The sequence below is a fragment of the Aythya ferina genome, assembly GCF_964211825.1.
Source record: "Aythya ferina genome assembly, chromosome: 4".
In the NCBI taxonomy this organism is placed as follows: domain Eukaryota; kingdom Metazoa; phylum Chordata; class Aves; order Anseriformes; family Anatidae; genus Aythya; species Aythya ferina.
In genome coordinates this window covers 29,433,387-29,453,913 of record NC_140300.1, presented here as the reverse complement: position 1 = coordinate 29,453,913, position 20,527 = coordinate 29,433,387, and the positions used below count along the sequence as shown (strand labels likewise).

The 20,527-nt window shown below is 37.4% G+C and overlaps 1 protein-coding gene across 4 annotated transcripts in view; it reads left to right on the top strand.

Annotated features, from left to right (window-relative positions):
* DLC1 (DLC1 Rho GTPase activating protein) overlaps positions 1–20,527 on the top strand; it is a 278,334-nt gene that overhangs the window by 144,990 nt on the left and 112,817 nt on the right. For all 4 annotated transcript variants that reach the window (XM_084519050.1, XM_084519049.1, XM_084519048.1 and 1 more), the window contains one exon: positions 334–367. In XM_084519050.1, the coding sequence (XP_084375176.1) occupies positions 334–367 (34 nt within the window). The remainder of the gene's footprint in view (positions 1–333; positions 368–20,527) is intronic.

Genomic DNA, 20,527 nt, shown 5'->3' with positions numbered 1-20,527 from the left:
CCTTCTCTTGTACTGACTGGTCTCTTAATACTTAATTCACTCATTCTTTACTTCCTCTGTTTGGTTGTCTTTCCTGTTCTAGCACAATTCCTGGTTTCATTAACTCAGTGGCAGAATTATTCATGACTTCTTCAAGAGAGAGATTTTTTTGTGTTTTATTTCATCTTCAGCCATGTTTTTTTCACTCCTTCAGAATTACTACGTAACTTCCCACTGGAATTTTGTGGGCATGTTTTCTAGGATGATTATTCAAAATGCAGTGATTGGAATATCATCTTAACTCCAACTCTTGCCTTCTCTCCTTCCTAATTTTTTATTTTTTTTCCCCTTCAGGCTATGCCGGTTATTTCAGAGAAGGAGAAGGCTGGTGAGTAAATATTTACTTTATTTACTTTTTTTTTTTTCTTGTTTCTTTGTATTTTTTTCCTGGAATACAGCATTACTTAACTAAGTGGTAAAAGTGTCTTTGTCCTGGGGGTTTTGAAGGTATAAGTTTACAGACCTGACAGAGGTCTGTAAATGTTATTCGTTGTTTCCTGAATAGGATATTTTCTCTTTCTGAGAAGATGTACAGCTTTCTGTGAAATGCTAATAAAGTTGTTTGACCTTATCCTACAAAGCACCTGGTTGAAGTGCAGCTGTACCGTACATGTCAGTTGTCCTCTAGATGCTAACGTCTTACTTGGTGTTAAAAACTATTGTTACTTATTTGATGTCTTGATTAAAAAAAAAAAAAAAAAAAAAAAAAAAAAAAAAAAAAACACAGATACCAAAGGCTTTGTTCAGGTCAGTGAGATTTGATGATTTCATGTGAACTTAGCTGGCTATAAGTATGAGAGAAGCTTTGTTTTTTTCTGGAGTATTTCACTGTAGATGAGAATTTTGTTTTGAGAAAATTCTTCCACAAAATTAAAAGGTGTTTTTTCTATTGTTGTCTGTTATATGTGGTCTATGTACCTCGGTGTTGGTATGTGAAATATTTTAGTGAGCTTAGTGAAAAACATAAGCAGACATTGTTGAATGGATATGGTGTTGTGATGAACACTCCGTCTCTTAGTTCTAGAGATCTCTAGTGTTTCTGTTGGTTTCTTAGTCATATATTTTAATTGATAGCTTGCTGCTAGACCTTCACAATTGCCTCAAAATATCCATATAACACTTGGCATTCTGACCTATGTCTGATTTAGATATTTCTATGTATTGTATTATCCTGATTCAGCTTATTTCTTTTCTATTGCTTATTAAGTGAGAGGATTAGGTTAAATGATTCCCAAACCAAGGCCCGTGTTTAATAAGCATTTTCTTTTTAGATTTCGTAGGTGGTATTATTTTATATTTCTTCTGTCCATGCATGCAAACTGGCATACTTTGCAAGTGCCAATGGCAGTGTCTGGCACTACTATGTGTAGCTAATTTCAAATACATGTATGTTGTCATGCAGGCATCCAGCACTCTGTTTTTGTACATCTTTAGCAATATTTACCATTCAAGATAAGATATCTGAAAGTCATTTAAAAAAAAAAAATCTCCAGGGCATAAAGGTGTAAAAACTTCATTTTCATATTGCAGGAATAAAGCCAGAATGTTTGCCATTGTCATAGCTAGCATCTTGCAGAATCAAAAATAAAATTCATAGCTCTATGCATAATTTTTCAGTGTCTACAACATTAAGTAGAACTTCATGCCATGTGGAATTAGTTTGCTTACATTTTCCTGAACTTGTGCACAAATTGGATTTTGAATGGTAAAAATTGGTTGGCTTTTTTTTTTTTTATCAGTTTTAGTTTTTGTTTAACTTTTTTGCAGCTCAGGAGCTCATGAGGCTATAATGTTTTTTGGAAATACTAGAAATACATTTATGTATTTGGAAATATATTAGGGAGGTGATTGTTTAGATCAGATCCATTGACTGAAATCACATGTCTGATTGTAGCTCATGCTGTTTTTGTTGAATGCAAATGTATCTTGACTCATACATTCAGGTCTCATGTTTTGTGATCTGAATGGTGTTTGTTTGATCACTGCTGCTTACAGTTCACCAGATAAATGACATTACATAAAACTAATGAAAGACTAAGCCATTAAGTACGGTGTGAAGGCCTTCACAAAATAATTGAGTATCTGTATCTCTACTCTAACAGAACAAAACAAATAGTAATCTTGTTATTTATTTGAAGACACTAGCAATCAAACTCTAGTTTATATTATTAAAAACAGAATAAAGTGTATTACAGAACAAAAAGAAAGGTCTGTTTTATTTTACTAATAGCAATGTTAAGAGCACAAGGATAAAAAGCTTAGATTGTGATATTAAAATTGTTTTTTAAAATTCTCTCAATGCCTAGTGAAACATCTTTTTTTTTTTTTTTTTTTTTTTTTTTTGAGAATTTCAAGTAATAGTTCCCTCTTTTCTACATAATACTATTTAGCTAGGACTGGAATGAGAAGTACAAGAAAATAGGCTGCTTATTTCAATGTTTCTGGTTCAGAAATTCTAGATATATAAATAAAAAACTGTTTTTACAAGACTTAGTATTCTGCAGATTCCAGAAACTTTCAATGCTTTTCCAGTAGGCAACCAAATATTTAGACCTTAAATAGACCAAGCTGCTTAAGTAGCTTAGAAGTTCACACATTGCTGACTGTTTGTAGAAGTTCTTAATGCTCAAAATTAATCAGTTTTATACATTTTCCATCCTTAAGTTTATTTAGGTTATGTTAGATGCAAGTTTTCAGGTGGTGTACTTTTTTTTTTTTTTTTTTTTAAAAAAAAGAAAAACAGCCATCATTAAATTTAGAGCAAAGCCAAATATAATCCAAAAACATTGCTTCGTTGTCAATTAATAACTCAGGAGTTGTATAATGAGGTTTTTGTGTTGTTGTCGTTTCTGTTTTGTTTTTTTCCTCCCATGGAAAGTGCAGTAAAACCTGCAATTGCAGAGTCCCCTTGGCAAAAATCTATAAATGACCCATGTATTGAGCAGAACATCAGTCATGCCTGACCATGTACACTATTGCTTCAATTTGTGTGAATTAGGGCATTGCAAATGATGTACTAGTCATCAGTTATTTTTCAGAAATGCTTTTTAATGCTTTTTTTTTGTTTTATTTTTTTTAAATCTCAATGTTGTTGACACTTATGGTGATGGTGGGGGAAAAAAAATAATCTTTCAGAGAGCTCTTTTAAGGTAGAAGATCAAGCAAGAAGATCAGCTGGGGAAAGTGGTGGTTCAAGCCAAAAGATCCCTCTGGGGTGGGATTATTAGCACCTAAATCAAGGGTGCAGGCCAGCAGCCAGGTTCAAAACACTTTTTTTCAGATGTAGGTTTCTTTCTTTTGCGTAATTTATGTATTGCCATATCTTTACTTGTCTCGCTGACTGTTGTAGTTTTTATCACAGCTCATGGCTAGAATTTGAGAATGAAATTTGAGAAATAGAGGTTTCATTTCACCTGGCCATAATGAAGTCAGAAGTAGTGGTCCTAGCTCGATTTGTAGTCTTTAAAAATAATCAACGTTTAAACCCTTGGTTCCCCTGTCTAAATGTGATTCACATCAGTGAATGAAGTGCTGACAGTTCAGACTTCAGTATTTGTTAGCTGTCCACTAACTAACTGTAGAGTCAAGATGGGTCCTTTGACAGATACCAATGTTCATTACAATGAATGAACTGTGAGGCCCCTAAGTCAGAGCTAACTTAATTTCTGGAGCCATGTTCCCAAACAAATGTGAAGTAACTCTAAGTATTGCCTGGTCTATGACTCTTTGTGAACCTACTTCATGATTTCCCAATTTATCCTCAAATATTTGTAGGGAACAGTGAACTCTGTCTGTGACTTACAAATATTACTGCTCCAACAGAGGAGGGGCAGAGTGAATATCCACATCTGGTCATGGACTGACACAGCTTATTTCTCTTGAGGTGATGAAACTATGTGCTATCACATAAACAGGGCAGAAGGTTTAGTCTAGCCCTAAATAAATATTAACATCATTGCTCCATTATGTTCAATATTATAATAAATATTTTTTCCTGTGCATAAGACAACTGCCTTGTGGTATTCCAGTTGAACACACTTTTAGAAGAGTTGCTGCTCTAAAAAAAAAAGTATGAAGTTTTAGCTATTAAATACATGCTAGGATCAATTCAAAAACACAGAACATAACTCATAAAAGTGCAAGTGGCACTACTCATCTATAACAGTGAAGACAATAGCAGAATAGCAAGTGAAAGAGATTATTAAGAGTCTAACTGATTCTGCCAGTGTATATTGCCTGCTTTTAAGAGGTACTATGGAAAAAGTGCACAACCTCTGTGGGTGAATCTCACCAAGTGGCCCTTTCACCACAGCACTACTTACTTAGAGAGGTTTACTTTGGCATAAAGAAGTGCCAGTCTTTGATATGGAGTAGAACAGATTGGATAGCCCATTTCTTGCCCATATTTCTGTGAAAAGCAAGCAAGAGGATAAGGTATTAACCATGGTCAAAGACAGTAGCCGCATCAAATCTCTGGTCAATGTGATATGTTAGAAAGTTTCTAGATGTTAGTATTACAAATGGGCCTAGCAGCGAACAAGTTTTTTCTACGTCTCCTTTAGATTTGTAGTAAAGATACTATTTAATAAAGTACAGACTCAATGTCTTTTGGTGTTAATTCCCCTGGTTTCCTTTGATCCACAAGGCAAAAAAAAAATACACAGATGATAAAAGAGTCCTTAACTGCAGGGTATTTCCTCTAGCAGACTCTAATTGCCGGAGTCGGGCAGTGGAGGACACATGGTGCTCAGCCCCATGGTGAGGTGAGCGGCAGGACGTGGCGTGATGGAGCGATGACAAGGTGGGTCGGGTCTGCAGCAGGAGGACCTTGAACATTTGGTAGTGACAGGCTCACTGTCAGGAAGAAAAGGACTTAAAAGACCAACTGCTTGGCACACTAGGTAGAGCTCTTTTAATTAAATTTAGCTGAAATCTCCACTGGCTCTTACAAACATGCTCTAGATTCATAGACTGGCATTACCCACCTGCAGCTTGTTGTGAGTGAGAGTATGATTTTTGGTGTGGTGGTTTTGAGTTTTTGCTTACTCCAGCAGGTCTAGGGAAATTATTGTCCCCTTGTACTCGGCTCTGGTGAGGCTGCACCTTGAGTACCGTGTTCAGTTTTGGGCCCCTCACTACAAGAAGGACATGGAGGTGCTCGAGAGAGTCCAGAGAATGGCAATGAAGCTAGTGAGGGGTCTGGAGAACAAGTCCTACGAGGAGCAGCTGAGGGAGCTGGGCTTGTTCAGCCTGGAGAAGAGGAGACTTGGGGGTGACCTTCTTGCTCTCCATAGGTACATTAAAGGAGGCTGTAGCAAGGTGGGGGTTAGTCTATTCTCCCGTGTGCCTGGTGAGAGGGAATGGGCTAAAGTTGTGCCAGGGGAGGTTTAGGTTGGATGTTAAGAAGAACTTCTTTCCTGAAAGGGTTGTTAGGCATTGGAATGGGCTGCCCAGGGAAATGGTTGAGTCTCCATCTCTGGAGGTCTTTAAAAGACATTTAGATGTAGAGCTTAGGGATATGGTTTAGTGGAGGACTGGTTAGTGTTAGCTCAGAGGTTGGACTAGGTGATCTTGGAGGTCTCTTCCAACCTAGATGATTCTATGATTATGTAAATCAATTCTCTCGATCAGCAGTACCTACTGGATGCTCTGTTTTCATAAAGTCATTAAAAGTTCATCCGTACTTAACTTATTTCAAAACTAGATCAAATTTAGGTTTGAAAAATATTAAATAATAATAATAATAATCTTACTGGTCATGAGATATCAGTTTCCATTTACACTGGACAGAAATACAAGTCAGTTGCACAGCTACTAGTTTTCTGGTTGCTTTACCATATCTCTAGCCAGTATTGTAGAAGAAACTGTGGAAAATGAAGTATTAGTTTTTCCTTTTCATAAGTATTGTATCTGGTTTTAGTACAGCAGTACTGTTGTTTACTGTTTTTGTGAGACTTTAATATGAAGTACCAGTTCTTAGCTAGGTAATCTCTCTTTTATTGTTGATATTGCAACAGTTATAATTTGTTTTAACTGAGTGCCTGCTTTCTAAATAAAAACGTCAGGTGAGCTCTCACACTTCAATCTGTCATACTAAAAAACAGTTTCGGAAATGCTGCCAGGTTATGCATGGATGTCTGCCAAGCACTAATAGATGCTAATAGATATATTTCTATTTCACTGTCATTTATTTCATTACTGGGGAAAAAAAAAAAAAAAAGGTTTGTGATACCAATGGGTACTGAAAGCTGTCATTTCATACTCAGATTCCTGATAATTAGTTGCTGTTTTTCTTTTTTTTCTAAAGACAACAAAATAGCTGATGTCATGATCTTTGAAAGCTGATTTTTAGCAGCTTATTAACTGCACACTACCATAGTTGTTATTCTGAATAAATCACTTCATTTTAAGTCATGCATGCCATATTCACTGCATGCATGTGCATATAAGCACATAAACTTTTAAAATATACTGTGCTGGAGCCAAAGACTCATTAATCTTAACATTCCATGGCAATTTCCCTTAGGCTTCAGAGGGGATGGTAGATCCTGGGACCAAATCTTTCCTCTGAAAGTCCATTTAAAGCCATGCTAAAGGTAATGGAAGCAGCATGATGCCTGAAGTTCCTCATGGTTGTCTGTTGCATATTACTTTCTTGGGACTTAAGTAGAAGTGGTGGAATGTCGTGTGGCATCAATGTGCTTTCAGGGGGAGCCAGCAGCCCAGAAGGCTGTGTAGGTTGAATAAGGGCAGCTCATGCCTTCAAGGACTGAACCTAAATGGGCAAGAGACAGGGAAAGGAAAAGGAGATGAATGTTAACAGTATGACCATCAATTATCGGACCAGTTAGGTTAATTTTGATCTTTCACCTCTTTCCAAGCACTGAAATGAATTTTAAAAATTCAAATCAATGTTTTTTTTTTTTTGTTTTTTTTTTTTTTTGTTGTTGTTGTTGTTGTTTGTTTGGTTTTTTTTTTATTGTACTAGAATTTCCCAAGTGCCAATTATTGGATTTTTTTTTTTTTCCTGTATCTGCAGCCTCTTACATGGTGCAATGGCAAATAGAGATCAGAAAAACAGTGGTTCCTGTAAGACCTTAAAATGAATTCCATCAAAGCACTGCATTAATAATCAAGCACACTTGCAGTATCTGATAACTAGCAGACCATCTTGTATATCAGTCTCAGGAAAATAATAATAAATTTAACCAGCTTTTGTTTTCTTATTCCACCTGCATTAGTATGGACCTTCAAAACATGTGGGCATGTTTTTATATTTCTTTGGAAGAACTTTTAGAAACAAAGTATGCTGTTACCAAAATCAAACATCTTTAATGATAATAATTTCTTTAACTCAGTCCCACCTATTTAAATCTGAGGGGGGAGGAAGACTTAGACGTAAACAGAAAAGCTTAACTAAATTATTTTAGGCTGATAAAATGGATTAGACCAATATTTCTACATCATGTGGGTACATATCAAGAAATCTAATGTTTTTGTAGCTATCCTATTTCTCTAGATTCTTTGATTGTGTTCAATTGTATTAAATATCTATCTACAAATACTCAAATGTAGGTATTCACTTTAGGAAAAATAGGCAGTGTCTCATTGTTTTATTCTTGTGGTGAGCAATTTTAATTTATTTATTATTTTGCTGTTGGTTTTATTTTATTTTATTCTTCTGGGGGGAGGGGGAGGAAGGGAGGTGGTTGGTTTTTTGTCTGTGGGTTGGGTTGGGTTTTGTGTGTTAAGCTCCATAATAGAATTACCTTATTCTAAGTAGGATATTTCCCTGACAGAAATACAGATAGATGTATGTAGCTCTAGCTGAATGATCAGCACTGCCAGTCATTGTGCTAAATCTTTCAGCTGTCCTTTTGCTGTCCAGTTCAATGCCTTTCTAAGGCTATGCATATTTTCCTTGTTATGGCAAGTTATTTTTGTCCCAGAAAGTATGTGATTGGGGAAGGCATTGGCATTGAAGTCTTTTAAACTTTTAAACAGATTTTGATAGTAACAATATAAGTTTCATCACAGATTGTCAATCTGTAAGAATGTCTCTCATAAGACTTCATCACCTCTCAGTTAAATACAGTTAAACAAGGGTTAACTCAGGACTGCTCATTTGGAAGGGATCTTTAGAGGTACCTCATCCAAACTCCTGCTCAAGAAGGGTGAGCTGTGAGGTTGGATCAGCCTGCCCAGGACTTTATCCCACCTGTCCTTGAAAACCTCCCAGGATGGAGCCTGCATGTTGTGCAGGTAACTTATTCCACTGCTAGACTGTCCACATGGAGGGAGAAGTTTTCCTTCTGTCCAGTCTGACCCTCTTTGGTTTCATTTTCTGCCTGTCATCACTTGTCTTCTTTACATGCACAATGTGCTGTCCTCATCTTCTTGGTACCCTCTTGTGAGGTCTGGGGGGCTGCTGCTAGGTCCCCCAAAGCCATCTTTTCAGACTGAACAACCCCTGGAGCATCAGCTCACCTGGTCTTTTTCCCTTTTATTGATGCCATTTTTCTGTTGGGGGGAATCCCCAAACTGGATGCAGGATTGCAGACATGGACTAACAAGCACTGAGGAGGATAATCCCTTCCCTCCCTCCACAGACCATGTTTCTTTTGATACAGCTCAGGATGCTGCCAGGCCTCTTTGCTGCCAGGGCACACCACTGGCTCATGTTCAGCTCGCAGTCTGCCAAGGCCCCCAGGGCCTTTTCCACAGAGCTGCTCTCCAGCCAGATTTTTATCACATACTTATCCACCCTTCCAGGCTGTAAAATCCCAACTTGCAAACAAAAATATTGTGGGAAACAGTGTTTTATGATTGATCTCTTTGTTGTTACAGCAGAAAATGCAGCAGAAGAATTATGAATTTGTTACTTTCAGCAAATTCTCTTTACAGTTAGTTTTAGTATAAAATTAATGTGAACCACCATGCAGACTGGGATTCACTGTACTCTGGATAGTATACGTTTAATTCTAATCAAGGTGCTTTTCTGTATAAAGTTAGTTATCATTTGCACAGTGGTCCATTAGTTTTTATACTACTCAGCCCAATTTGTGGTCTCTTATTGTACTGGACACTGAGAGTCCCTGGCCAAAAATAATGCTTAAATTAAAGTGAATATGAACAAGTTGTTCTTCCTTTCCTTTTTTTTTTTTTTTTTTTTTTTTTTTTTTTTTTTTTTTTTTTTTTCTGGAGCAAGAATAACAGTGAATGATGATACCTACTTAATCAACTTATTTCCAGCTTAGTTTTGTTCAGACTAGGTTCTTGGTAAAGACTGGTGTTGATTCAGATTAAATATAAACTAGTTCACTTGGACCTAACTGATACTGACAAGTAATCGTTAGACCATGGTTTCTAAAGTAATGATGTGACTGGCGGTTTGGGAATCAGATTATCAGCTTGCTTTTTCAGTGTCCAAAAATACATTCAACTTCTGAAAAGCACAGGTGTCCAGAAACAAATTTTAAAATGAACTTCTAAAATGAATCTGTACACACCACAGAGCTATGAAGATACCTAGTCAGTTCTGGGGGAGGAAATAAAAAAGTTCCTATTTACCACTCCGGGTTTCTAGATAACATTAAAAATGTCTATAAAACCATATTATGCTCCTGCCGTTAGATTTGAAAATTGGCCTTGAATTGCTGAGTTGCATCAGAGCTGCTGAAGATGAACCAGAGAGTTGGACAATTTTAAATCATTTTCAATGCAAAGAGTTTAGAAAATTTATGGAAGTTCATCAAGATAACAGACACTGCAATAGAGAAAAAAGTTAAAGCTGAAGGATAAGAAAGTTTCAATCCCAGATCACCTGGGACATGGGTTTTACTCCACAAAACCAGCATAGCATTTTGTTTATTAGGTGTTTACATGCACACTTTAAACTCCTCTCTTAATAGAGCAAAAAGCTCCATTTCACAAGTCTGTAGGGAAAAGAGCGAGCTCTTTGAAGTTTGATGAGAAGTCATGCTTATTTACATTCCTCTAAGGACATGCTGAAAACTCAGGTGAGAGACACCAAAAAACACACTTTGGATTAGGCATGCCTGGAGGCAAGGTGTTTTTGTGTTGTGGATCCATCCTCAGCAGCACAACGATATGTCTGTATGTAATTGCAGCAGCACAGGTTGCTGAGGCTCTTGTTAGAGTTCTTGACTTGCACTCTGAATGGCTTCTGGTATAGCAAGTGATGCTTGTCAGAATTGCTGTAGGCAGGTGTGCCATGTTCAGCATAAGTGACTAGATCTTTTATTGTCTGTAAACTCAAAGATACTACACATCTCAGAAAAGATGCTTCCCTTATCTTGTAGATATTGAAATACAGTTGATAGCTAGATGCTATAAGGTAAGTATTGCCTCACCTCCTTTGCTACTGCTTGTGTAAAATTAGATTTGCCACTTCTTGATATTTGCAATAAAACAATCAAATCAAGAGCTTATTCTCTGGCATAGGGTAAATACCATAGAATCAGTGTATACAATTCTAATATGCAGTTAGTTGTCTCATGGGATTGCTGTATTACCATCTTTGGTCTAAATTTGTGCTGATTTTTGGCTATTAGTGAATCTCTTGTTCATGATGATTTAGGAAAACATCAGGTAATGTCAATAAAAGGATTAATCCACCTGAAGTCTTTTCTTAGTTTTACCCCTTGAATTTAATTGAAATTGCATGATAAGAATAATAAAACACAATCTTGAGTGCATCTTAAATAATTACGTAACATTACCGTGAAATAATTGTTAGCTTCAGGAATCTTTCAACAGTTTACCATATCATTCTAGCAATTTTTAAGTTTTCAAACGGTATAAAATTTTTGCTTAATCTGTATGTATTATAATTAAAGAAAAAATGGAAAACCAACTTTAGTGATGGACACAACTGCCAAATGTGCTATAAACTATAAATCCACAGGTAATCATTTTAGTCACACGAGTTTGGACTAACTTTGTGTCGTGGTTTAACCCGACCGGCAGCTAAACACCACGCAGCCGTTCGCTCACCCTCCCCCCTCCCTCTCTGGGACGGGGGAGAGAAATGGAAAGTGAAGCCCGTGAGTTGAGATAAAGACAGTGTAATAAGACAGGAAAAAAAAATAACAAAATAATAATAACAATAATAATAATGATGATACAATGGTGATAATACGAAAGTAATAATAGTATGTACAAACAAGTGATGCACAATGCAATTGCTCACCACCCGCTGACCGATGCCCAGCCTAACCCCAAGCAGTCCGGCCCCCTCCCCCCGGCTAGCCACCCCTATATATTGTTTAGCATGACGTCAGATGGTATGGAATACCCCTTTGGCTAGTTTGGGTCACCTGTCCTGGGTCTGTCCCCTCCCAGCTCTTACTGCACCCCCCAGCCTGCCCGTTGGCAGGACAGAGCAAAGGCTGAGATGTCCTTGGCTTAGTATAAGCACTGCTCTGCAACAATTAAAGCATCGGGGTGTTATCAGCACTCTTCTCATTCTAAGCCAAAACACAGCATTCCACCAGCTACTAGGAAGAAAATTAATTCTGTGCTAACTGAAACCAGGACACTTTGTAAGTTGCAGTTTGTTAAATCCAAGTCTAAAAGGATTTCTACAAGCCTCTTGAGTGGATAGCCTCTTCTAGCTCAATTACTCGGTATTAATTTCAATTGTATTTAATTGCACCTGCTGCTGCACTTAGGGCTAAGACAAGAGTAGATACATTGTTTTAAAGAAAATAAAATTAATTAAGGTACATCATCCCTCTGTAATCATATGTAAGCAGAATTGAAAGACAAAGAGGAAAATAACCAGGGATTTTAATGTACACGAAAATACAGGCCTGAAATTAGAAACGAACAGTAGTCAAAACATCTGTTAAAAGGTAAGAAAATAAATAAACACGCCTCCAGGCAGACTGCCTAACTTACAATCTCATTCTGGAATGAGTGTTTTTTCATGTTGCAAAGAAGAAAAAGACAGACTTTTGTCAAGACTTTCAACTTGTCAGTTGAGCACTGTTTATGGAACAAATGTGATGTCTACTGTTAAAACCATTTTTCTCTTGTATTTACCATGGGAAGCTCTCAAAGTAGAGGTGAAACTCCAAAATACTCACAGTGCCAAGAACTTATTTTGGCACTACAGCTCATACTATTTCTTTGAGTGGAGTAAAACATATCATCCAAAAAAAACACTTTTTTTGTGACAGCATGAGTGTTTCTTCAGCAGGGCTCTATTTCACATTCATACCTGATCTGGCAAAACTTTAAAGGGTATATCAAATTATTTTTATCAGCTATAATATTGTCATTATAAGGGCATGAGTGGCTGGAAACTGGTTGGAAAGTTGAAAAACTCATGGGGAAAAACCTCTACATTTTCCTAAAACTTCTTTCAGCTGTTTAGAGGAAGACCTCAGGCTTCTATATCAGCCTTAAAACTTCACTGTGAGGCTGATGCCATGTTTTGAATAATTGATCAGGCAAGCATTGGTAGGAAAAATGTCTTTTAGCAGCTATTCAAATAACTGTTGCAAGATCAACAATGAGAACAATGGGTCAAGAAGAACAGTGTTTTTGGCCTATGGGTTAGAGTAGTAAAGGTTTTTGCAAATTTTTTTGGTCATCTCTCAGCACAGTACCTATGTTTGATTACTCTGTTGATAACCACTTGTTGTTTAGATACAATTACTTTTTCTCTTCCTGTAAAAGTATGATAGGACATGAAATGAAGGTAACAGGTGCAGAACAAGCAGGGTGAGGCATTTCTCCACACATTCTAAAACTAAACTACAGGGTTCCTTGCCTGAATATATTGTGGATGCTAAAGGTTTATGTGCGTTCAGAAGTCTAGACAAACTAATGGCAAAGACTGACTGGCATAATCCATTCCTCACTGAAATTAATGATAGTCCTACTACTGATTTCATAAGATTTACCCAAATTGTAACCCTCTAATGTACCAGTTCAAAACTTGCCCAACATGTCAAATTGGGATTGCAGTAGATGAGTCACTATCCAAATCTGAAATACTTTTAAAAATATCAGTGGTATTTTGTAGTTAAAACAAACAAACAAACAAAAAAAGTGTTGAATGTTCAGCCCAAGTTGAATGTAATTACTAAATGTAATATAATTTTATGAGTGTTTCTTAAGGTTTGTAAAACTTAGTATTTTCTTACAGAAAACAATATCCACTATCTATTATCAAATCTAGAATACTATGTAACTTATACAGTAGAAGTCCTCTACACATTAGAAAAGATTTAGCAATAGTTAGAAGTATCTCAAACTTTGCAAACATCAATCAATGTCCAGAATACAGGAAGTGGAGGCAATTCATCAGCAGAGTAAACAGCAAAGGAAAAAAATGCATGAAGATCTACGAACGTAAAAACACAAGTATAACCAAAAGTTGTACTAACAACTGTAAAGATGTATATCCTAAGCATCGTTTTGTTTGTAATGACCAAGTATAGCTGGTGGAAAAACTAGCCAAAAAAGAAGTTCCAATCTCAGAAGTTGCTGCATATATTAACTTTTGCAGTACATTTCAAAGGTGTTCCAGAGAGGCAATATACATGTACATGTATGCCACACTAGACAAACTAAGAGGAATAAGAAACAGACATCTTCTCATAAAGCAAATCTAGATAAATATCTTCAGCAAAGTAAATTGCATTTATTTAAATTAAAAGAGTGAGAGATAAGAAATTAACCTTACTTTTTTTTTTATTTTTTTTCTTTCCTCCTAGTATAATCATTATAGCCTAAGTAAGTTGAGCTAACGCTACTGATCCATAGAAAGAGTTCCACATCTGGAAAGTCTTTGCTACATCTGTGTTGGGGTTTCATGCTTTTTGGTGCTTTGTTCACCAGTTCCCATGACTCTGGCTGAAACCTGTCTTATTTTCTTTACAGCAAACTGTGTTATTTAAGTGCATTCCTGTTCAACGAAAGACGTAGTGATCACTTCATTTCCTGAGATGTTATTTAAGCTTCCTTACCCGTTTTCCATAAACAAAGCAAAATAAATGCTTAAAAATAAAACAACGTAAAATAAGACAAAATAAGTTATCTTGTAATGTTCTGCATTATGGACAAAAGTTTTAACGGATTGAAGTGAGATGGAGAACTGTAATTGCTTGTCTGTTATCTTTGACAAATGTGGTGTCATTGTAAACTTCCAGCAGTGTTCAACCAGCAGTAGCAGGTACAACACTACTAGGTGAGAGAGAAACTTCAGCACAAAAACTCCCTCTCTGCCATGTGCTATGCAGGAACAGCACTGCTTAAAATCTGAACTGTATTGGCCAAACCAATACAGCATAGACAAACAGAGCAGTGAAGACAAACAGAAGAGGGTTGTCTCCAATATTCCTTTATAGTTGTTTTCTATATAGCACTATGCAATTGCTTACATGAGTTCTTTCCATCTCCATTTAGAAATCAAGGAGATGGACGGACAAAGTTCTTTCCAATATTGGGAGTGTCCACTCCTTGGGGGGGAGGGGAGGAGTGTTAGGTTGAATCAGATGGGGATGTGTAGGTTAAGTAATAATCAAACTTGGAGTGCATATATCCAGCAGTCAGTCATACAGCAGCATCTGAACAATTAAACTAGACAGGACACTGACTCAAGCCCTGACATTCAGTTATCCGGCTTGTTTACTTCTATCATGCTTGTTGTAGTTTTATCCCAGGACATCTGGAACTTTTCTAGACAAGACCCCTGAATGTGTTGGGACTAGGGACTGTTTGATACCAACAGTGGTAGGAGTTGTAATGATCTGCTCTCATTGCATAATTTTCTTCAAAAAGATCAGTCACATTAATTAATTTTGATATCCTTTGTCTATCACTAGTTTCTCCAAGTTTAGTCCTTGCTTGAAGGATTCAAGCATGAATTTATGAGCAAGTCACTTTCTCAGTGGAAACACCTTTAGCTTTGCATCTCTCAGCTAAGGTTTGGGAAGGGCTATATATCTTGTAATACATGGAAAAATTGCCCCAGTGTGTATTCTAGCATAGAGATTTAAGCCACTGCTTTCTAACCACTAACTGTTCCCTTCACTTCCCCTCTTCTGACAGATTCTCTTCCAGGTTGTAATCTGGATTTTTACTAATAAGGAGATCCTGGAAATTAATAATTTTGGTTATAGATGAATGGGCCCAGCGATTCTGCACTTTTGCCTTTTAATAGTTTAGCTATCCCCCAACAGTAACTAATGCAGGAGGGAAAAAGGAAAAACAGCCAGAAAACTAGCTGTCCAGCTGCTGTATTATGCATAGCTGGGGTGTGGGACACAAATGACTTTCAGCTGCCTTGATGCTTCCTTCAGTTCCAGGTACTCTCTGGCATGGCTGTAGGGAGGAGGGGTGGCAGACTCATCTGGCAGGAAACATGGGCTAGCCCATCTCATGCCCACTGGAGGGCAGCTCCTTGCACCAGACAATGCTGTCCCAGCACTTCCCCTCTTCTGGGACAAGCCTTTAGTGTGGACAGAGCTACACCAAGCTGCTTCTAGCACTTTGCTGCTCATGTATCAATACCAAGCACGGTTTGGGTGGTGTTAGTAGTGGTAAATGGAAGTCACTGTAGCCATAATTATAGCCTGAACACTAAGTTGTCATCTCCGTGAGCACTCACTCTACAAGCAACCTAACTACAAATTGATGAAGCTAAAGAAAACCACACATCCGTGTGGCAAAGAATAAAGAACCTCAGGAACTGGGCTCCAAGTTAATCTGGGAGAAAACCAGCCCTGTTTAACATCCCAAACCTATCCACACTGAGCAATAATTGCCCTACCAGTGTCCTCACACAGCAGGAGTCAGGATTTGCTTTTATTCCTGATGGACTTTTGAACAGCAGATTGGGCTGATAAGGAACAGCAGATTTCATTGATTCAGTCAAGTGAACTCAAAGACATGATGCTTTCCTGAGCCTGCAGCAAGTAGACACTTACCCATTAATAAAACAGCCCTTAAAGAAACAAGGAAACCGTGGTGTGTTCTAAGCAACTCTAGTTCATGCTCTAAATAGCACAAATTTCAGAGTACACTTTTATCATAGAATCAGGATGTTCTTTTTCCTCTCTTACAATTTTTAAAGCATTTCCGTTTTCAGGAGGTTTAAGGAATTACGTAGCCTGTAGCAAGAATGTTCTGGTCATTGTGCTTAAAAAAAAAAAAATATATATATATATATATATATAAAATTTAAATAGGTTAAATATCAATCTTTATTACTGAATAATTTATTTGGAGCAAAAATTGGAGTTGTGAATCGTAGTAGAAATTGAGTTGGACTAGCTTAATTCATGAAGTATTAATGGCCTTCATCTCTCAATAAATGAATGACTAAGTTCCCTCATCAAGAAAAGGCTAATTCATATTTTCAAACAAAATCTCTACATTTATGTGGAGAAAATGTACCAACTGACCCTACATATCTGTAACTGAGGGATAAAACACATTCCAGAAGAGCAGTTATCACCCCCCCAAAAAAAATTTAAGCTGCCAAAATTTAAATTAAGGGTTAATCTATCATCACATCTGTATAACCTGATTATAGTTAACTGATTTGGAAATGCAATGCAAATTTTATTCTTTAATTGTGAGCTCTGGCTCTCTGGAGAGAAACACGGTGCTAACTTGCAGACCCAAGTGAGTACATTGCTTCTACATCTAGCCCTAGGGAACATATGCTGCTCTGTAGCTGAGAAAGCAATGCTTCCTGTTGAGAGCAGTATAAACTAATGAAGAAATGTGCCAAATCTTATAGGTCACAGATTCATTTTTAATGAGACTCAGTTAAGTTTCCTGTGCACTCTTTTACTGAATATTATGGAGCTTCCAGGATTTAATAACCATATGATTTTCATTAGTTTCATTACAAGTAGGGACTCCATCCCCTGTTTCAACAGCACTTCTGAGGGTTGAGGTGGATTCTACCCTGCTGTGCCCTTCAACTTCCCTCTAAGCCCTTCTGCTTTTGCTGCCCTACCCCCAAAATGTTGTGTGTTTTCTGGGCTCTTCCAATGAAGACCTGTATAGCTTCAGGCTTCCAGGTCCAGATTGGACCCCAACTAGCTTCCCATACCACTGGTCATCAGCTCATGGCTTCATATTAATCACCATTTAATTAATTTAATTCTCCTATGGCACTTTTTTTTTTTTTTTTTTTTTTTTTGTAATCTGAGTAGTTTTGCGCAGCCTTTGTTGTTTGTTTTAATAATATTTCTTTTAGCATAATTACTTAACAAACACAATATATGTGTGAAACACAAAATAGCAAATACAAAATTATTTTTTCCTGTGTGTTTCCTCACTGCACTGGTACACAGCGTTTGGTCATCTTGAACTTGGATAGCTTAGGCTCTTATCGTAGGTCATTTTATGTCCTCTCAATAGGAGAGTCTTTCCAGCTCATTTTCCAGAACATTTTCCTACTCAACAGCATAATCAGCAGAAAATGATGACTCGGTCCACAACAAACTGTGAAACTAAGTTCATCGCTATCACCTTCTGCTAAAACTTCCTTGACACCTATTCAATAATTAATTTCCTTCATTGTTCCTCTCTGATAAATTTCCACTTCTTGAAGCTTTCTCCTCACGAATAGGAAGGAACTCTAGTCTTCCCAGTGCTATTTGTCACGAACTATCCACACCACAAGAGCCAACCAAAAAGCAAAGTGACTGTCTGAATCAAAGCCTGGAATGAAGCTGCATTATTCAGTAGCACCTACAGGGATCCACAAGCAATGTGCACATTCCTGTTAGCATATATACCAACTAATACATTCTACTGTTTCTTGTGAGCCGTATATCTTAGCTCGGGATAATTGTGTCCCTTGTCTTTCTCTCTTGTATGCGAAGACATTTTTTCATTGTTCTTTTAAAGTACTCATTCAATATGTAGCCAGGGGGACATGATTAATTATCTCATATTTCATAAGGAAAAGCTCCCCAACTGCAGAACAAAGCAGGCCTTCAGTGGGAATGGAGTACTTTCACCACATTCTTATTGTGTCTATACTTCATTTTTCATTTCTTGGCATTACAGCAATGAGCTGTAGTATGCTCAGCCACCTGTATGAAATCTGCCTACCTGAATTGTTGAGAGAGGGATGTGAATCCCTAAAAATTGTAGAAATTATTTAGCTGTGGACCTCAACATGGATTTGTGCTCAAATGCATGCTGTCAATTTTTAAAAGTGATTTATAACCTGGCTTACAGGCAATAATTCCTGGTTTTCATTCTGCATGAATCTGCTATGCTTGCAAAATATATATCCTTCTTCATGTATTCTGTGGGCCAGCCAGGGATTCACCTTTGCACAGATAGATTGCAATTTGAAATTGCCGGAGAGCTTTGTGTTGAAGGTGAGTCACTCTCTTGTTGCACCAAGCTGTAGTTTGCTGTTGTCCAAGTTCAGGGATCCCAGCATTTGCTGTAAACTAGATCACTGAAATGATTCACATCGAGCCTTTCTATTTTTTAACCTCTGTTGTCTTAGTGAGCTGGCTTTCAGCGAGCTATACAAACGGTCGCCCTGGAACAAATTGAGAGAACAGTGAAGCAGGCACGGCCAAATAAGCTCTGAAGAAAGAAACGGGACACTTCCTGTAGCAGCTTTGTCCTGTTAGTGTCTTAGGAAACGCCTTATGGAGACAGTGCAACATGAAGACAGGCGTAGAGAATTTGGCGTAGCAGATTTATTTAAATGCTAAGAAGGTGTAATTCTAACTGACCTAAAATTAGGTCTTAAAGTGGCCACATAGCCATGCAAGACAACTATGACAGTCTGTGGTATTTAAGAGCACCTATGGACTCCCTTCAGAGATTTGAGACTGTTACAGACTGTCTATTTACAGACTGTCTATTTACATCTCCCTTTCCACCTTTGTGTTTGCTGTGGTAGCATCTTCAGGAGGTATCCTCTATGTAGCTATCCTCATCTGGACTTCCCTGGTATGGGGCACATGAATCACTTTAATTCTGCCTCCATTTGGGTCTGTCCCACCTGTACAATTTCCATTGGATTAGTCCCCTAAACTTTTCTGGGTAGGCTGAATTTTCTGTGTATCCCTTAGCAGTTCCAAAAATATGTCACATATCCACAATGCAAACCATGTCTTAGTGCATAGATTGTTGACACATTACCATGCTCTAGTCCTTTGTCTTCTTCCTAAGCACCACTGTTCCTAACAGAGGCCCCACCACTACCATCTTTTATTTCCTGTCAGGAATATAAAGATCGTGTCACCTCAGTGAAGACAGAGCTCTGCTGGGAACTGTAAAAGCAGCATATGTTTACAGTAATTTCAGAATAAGCGTTTTTTGCCCAATAAGAGTCCAGCATGTTGGTTCTCAGGCAAGGACAAGCAGAATGGACCTGAGGTCAACACGTGCTTGCTGTTAGCATGGTGGATTTTGTGAGCATACAGAATTCCAGCTGCCCCCTACACGTACTTGTCTGAGAGCAGCTTTTCTATTTAAATACATTCAAAGCTCAGTTCTTTGTTTCACGCTTTAGCCTCACACTTGCCTAGCTTTTTTTGAACTTCCTTGCTTGGTAGATGTTAGGAGTTAACAGCTGGTCTCCCATTATTTTTCCGAGAGCTCCTTTCATAGGGTGATTGTCACTGATAATCTAAACACAGCAATTTCAAGTGTGTGCATGACTCTCACTGCATTCCACACATCCATTCTTGCCTTCACACACCATGCTCCAAAATGTGAAAGTCAGAAAGAGAAAAAGTCACTTTTTTCCATGAAATTATGCAGAAACATCTAAACTGCTCTATGATATGACACTTTCCAACAAGTATGAAATTAAACATGACAAATTAGCAGGGCTTTGTGGGGAAGGATTTTAAGAAGCGACGATACGTAGAAGACTGGAGATAACCTAGACTTTCTTGGTAAAATAGCAAAGATTTCATTTGGGATATATTTAACTTTACTTTGCACTGCCTCGTAGCAGAAAAATATGAATGCTGTGGATCCAATTATAGAGAGGGGATTTAGGTAAGATATATGTTTAGTATTTCACAGGTAGATAAGAAAACTATATGTATACACCATGTTTTGGTTGGTGATCACGTCACTGAAGACAGTGTAGCAAGAGCATGTGAGTAGATGAGATCTTGATCTGAAAGTAGAATGACAATATTTCATTAGTCTTCTCACCCAAAAAGCACGGTAATCTTTGAAAAGGGTATGTTTTCCGTTTTGTAATACAAAATCTTTAATCCTGCAAGTCCAAGATCTAGCTAAGGTAATTTTATCTAAATTAATTTTCAGTATCTGTCAATAACATATATTTAAAAGTTTATTTAAACTCTACATCATCATAAATCTATCTGCCAAAATTTTTTCTTTAGTAATTTTACTGTCTGAGTACTGAAATCTTCCAGGGGAGGGGAGGAGTTTTGCTATTTATTTGTTTATTTATTTTTAGTTTTCAACATCAAATAATTGGTCA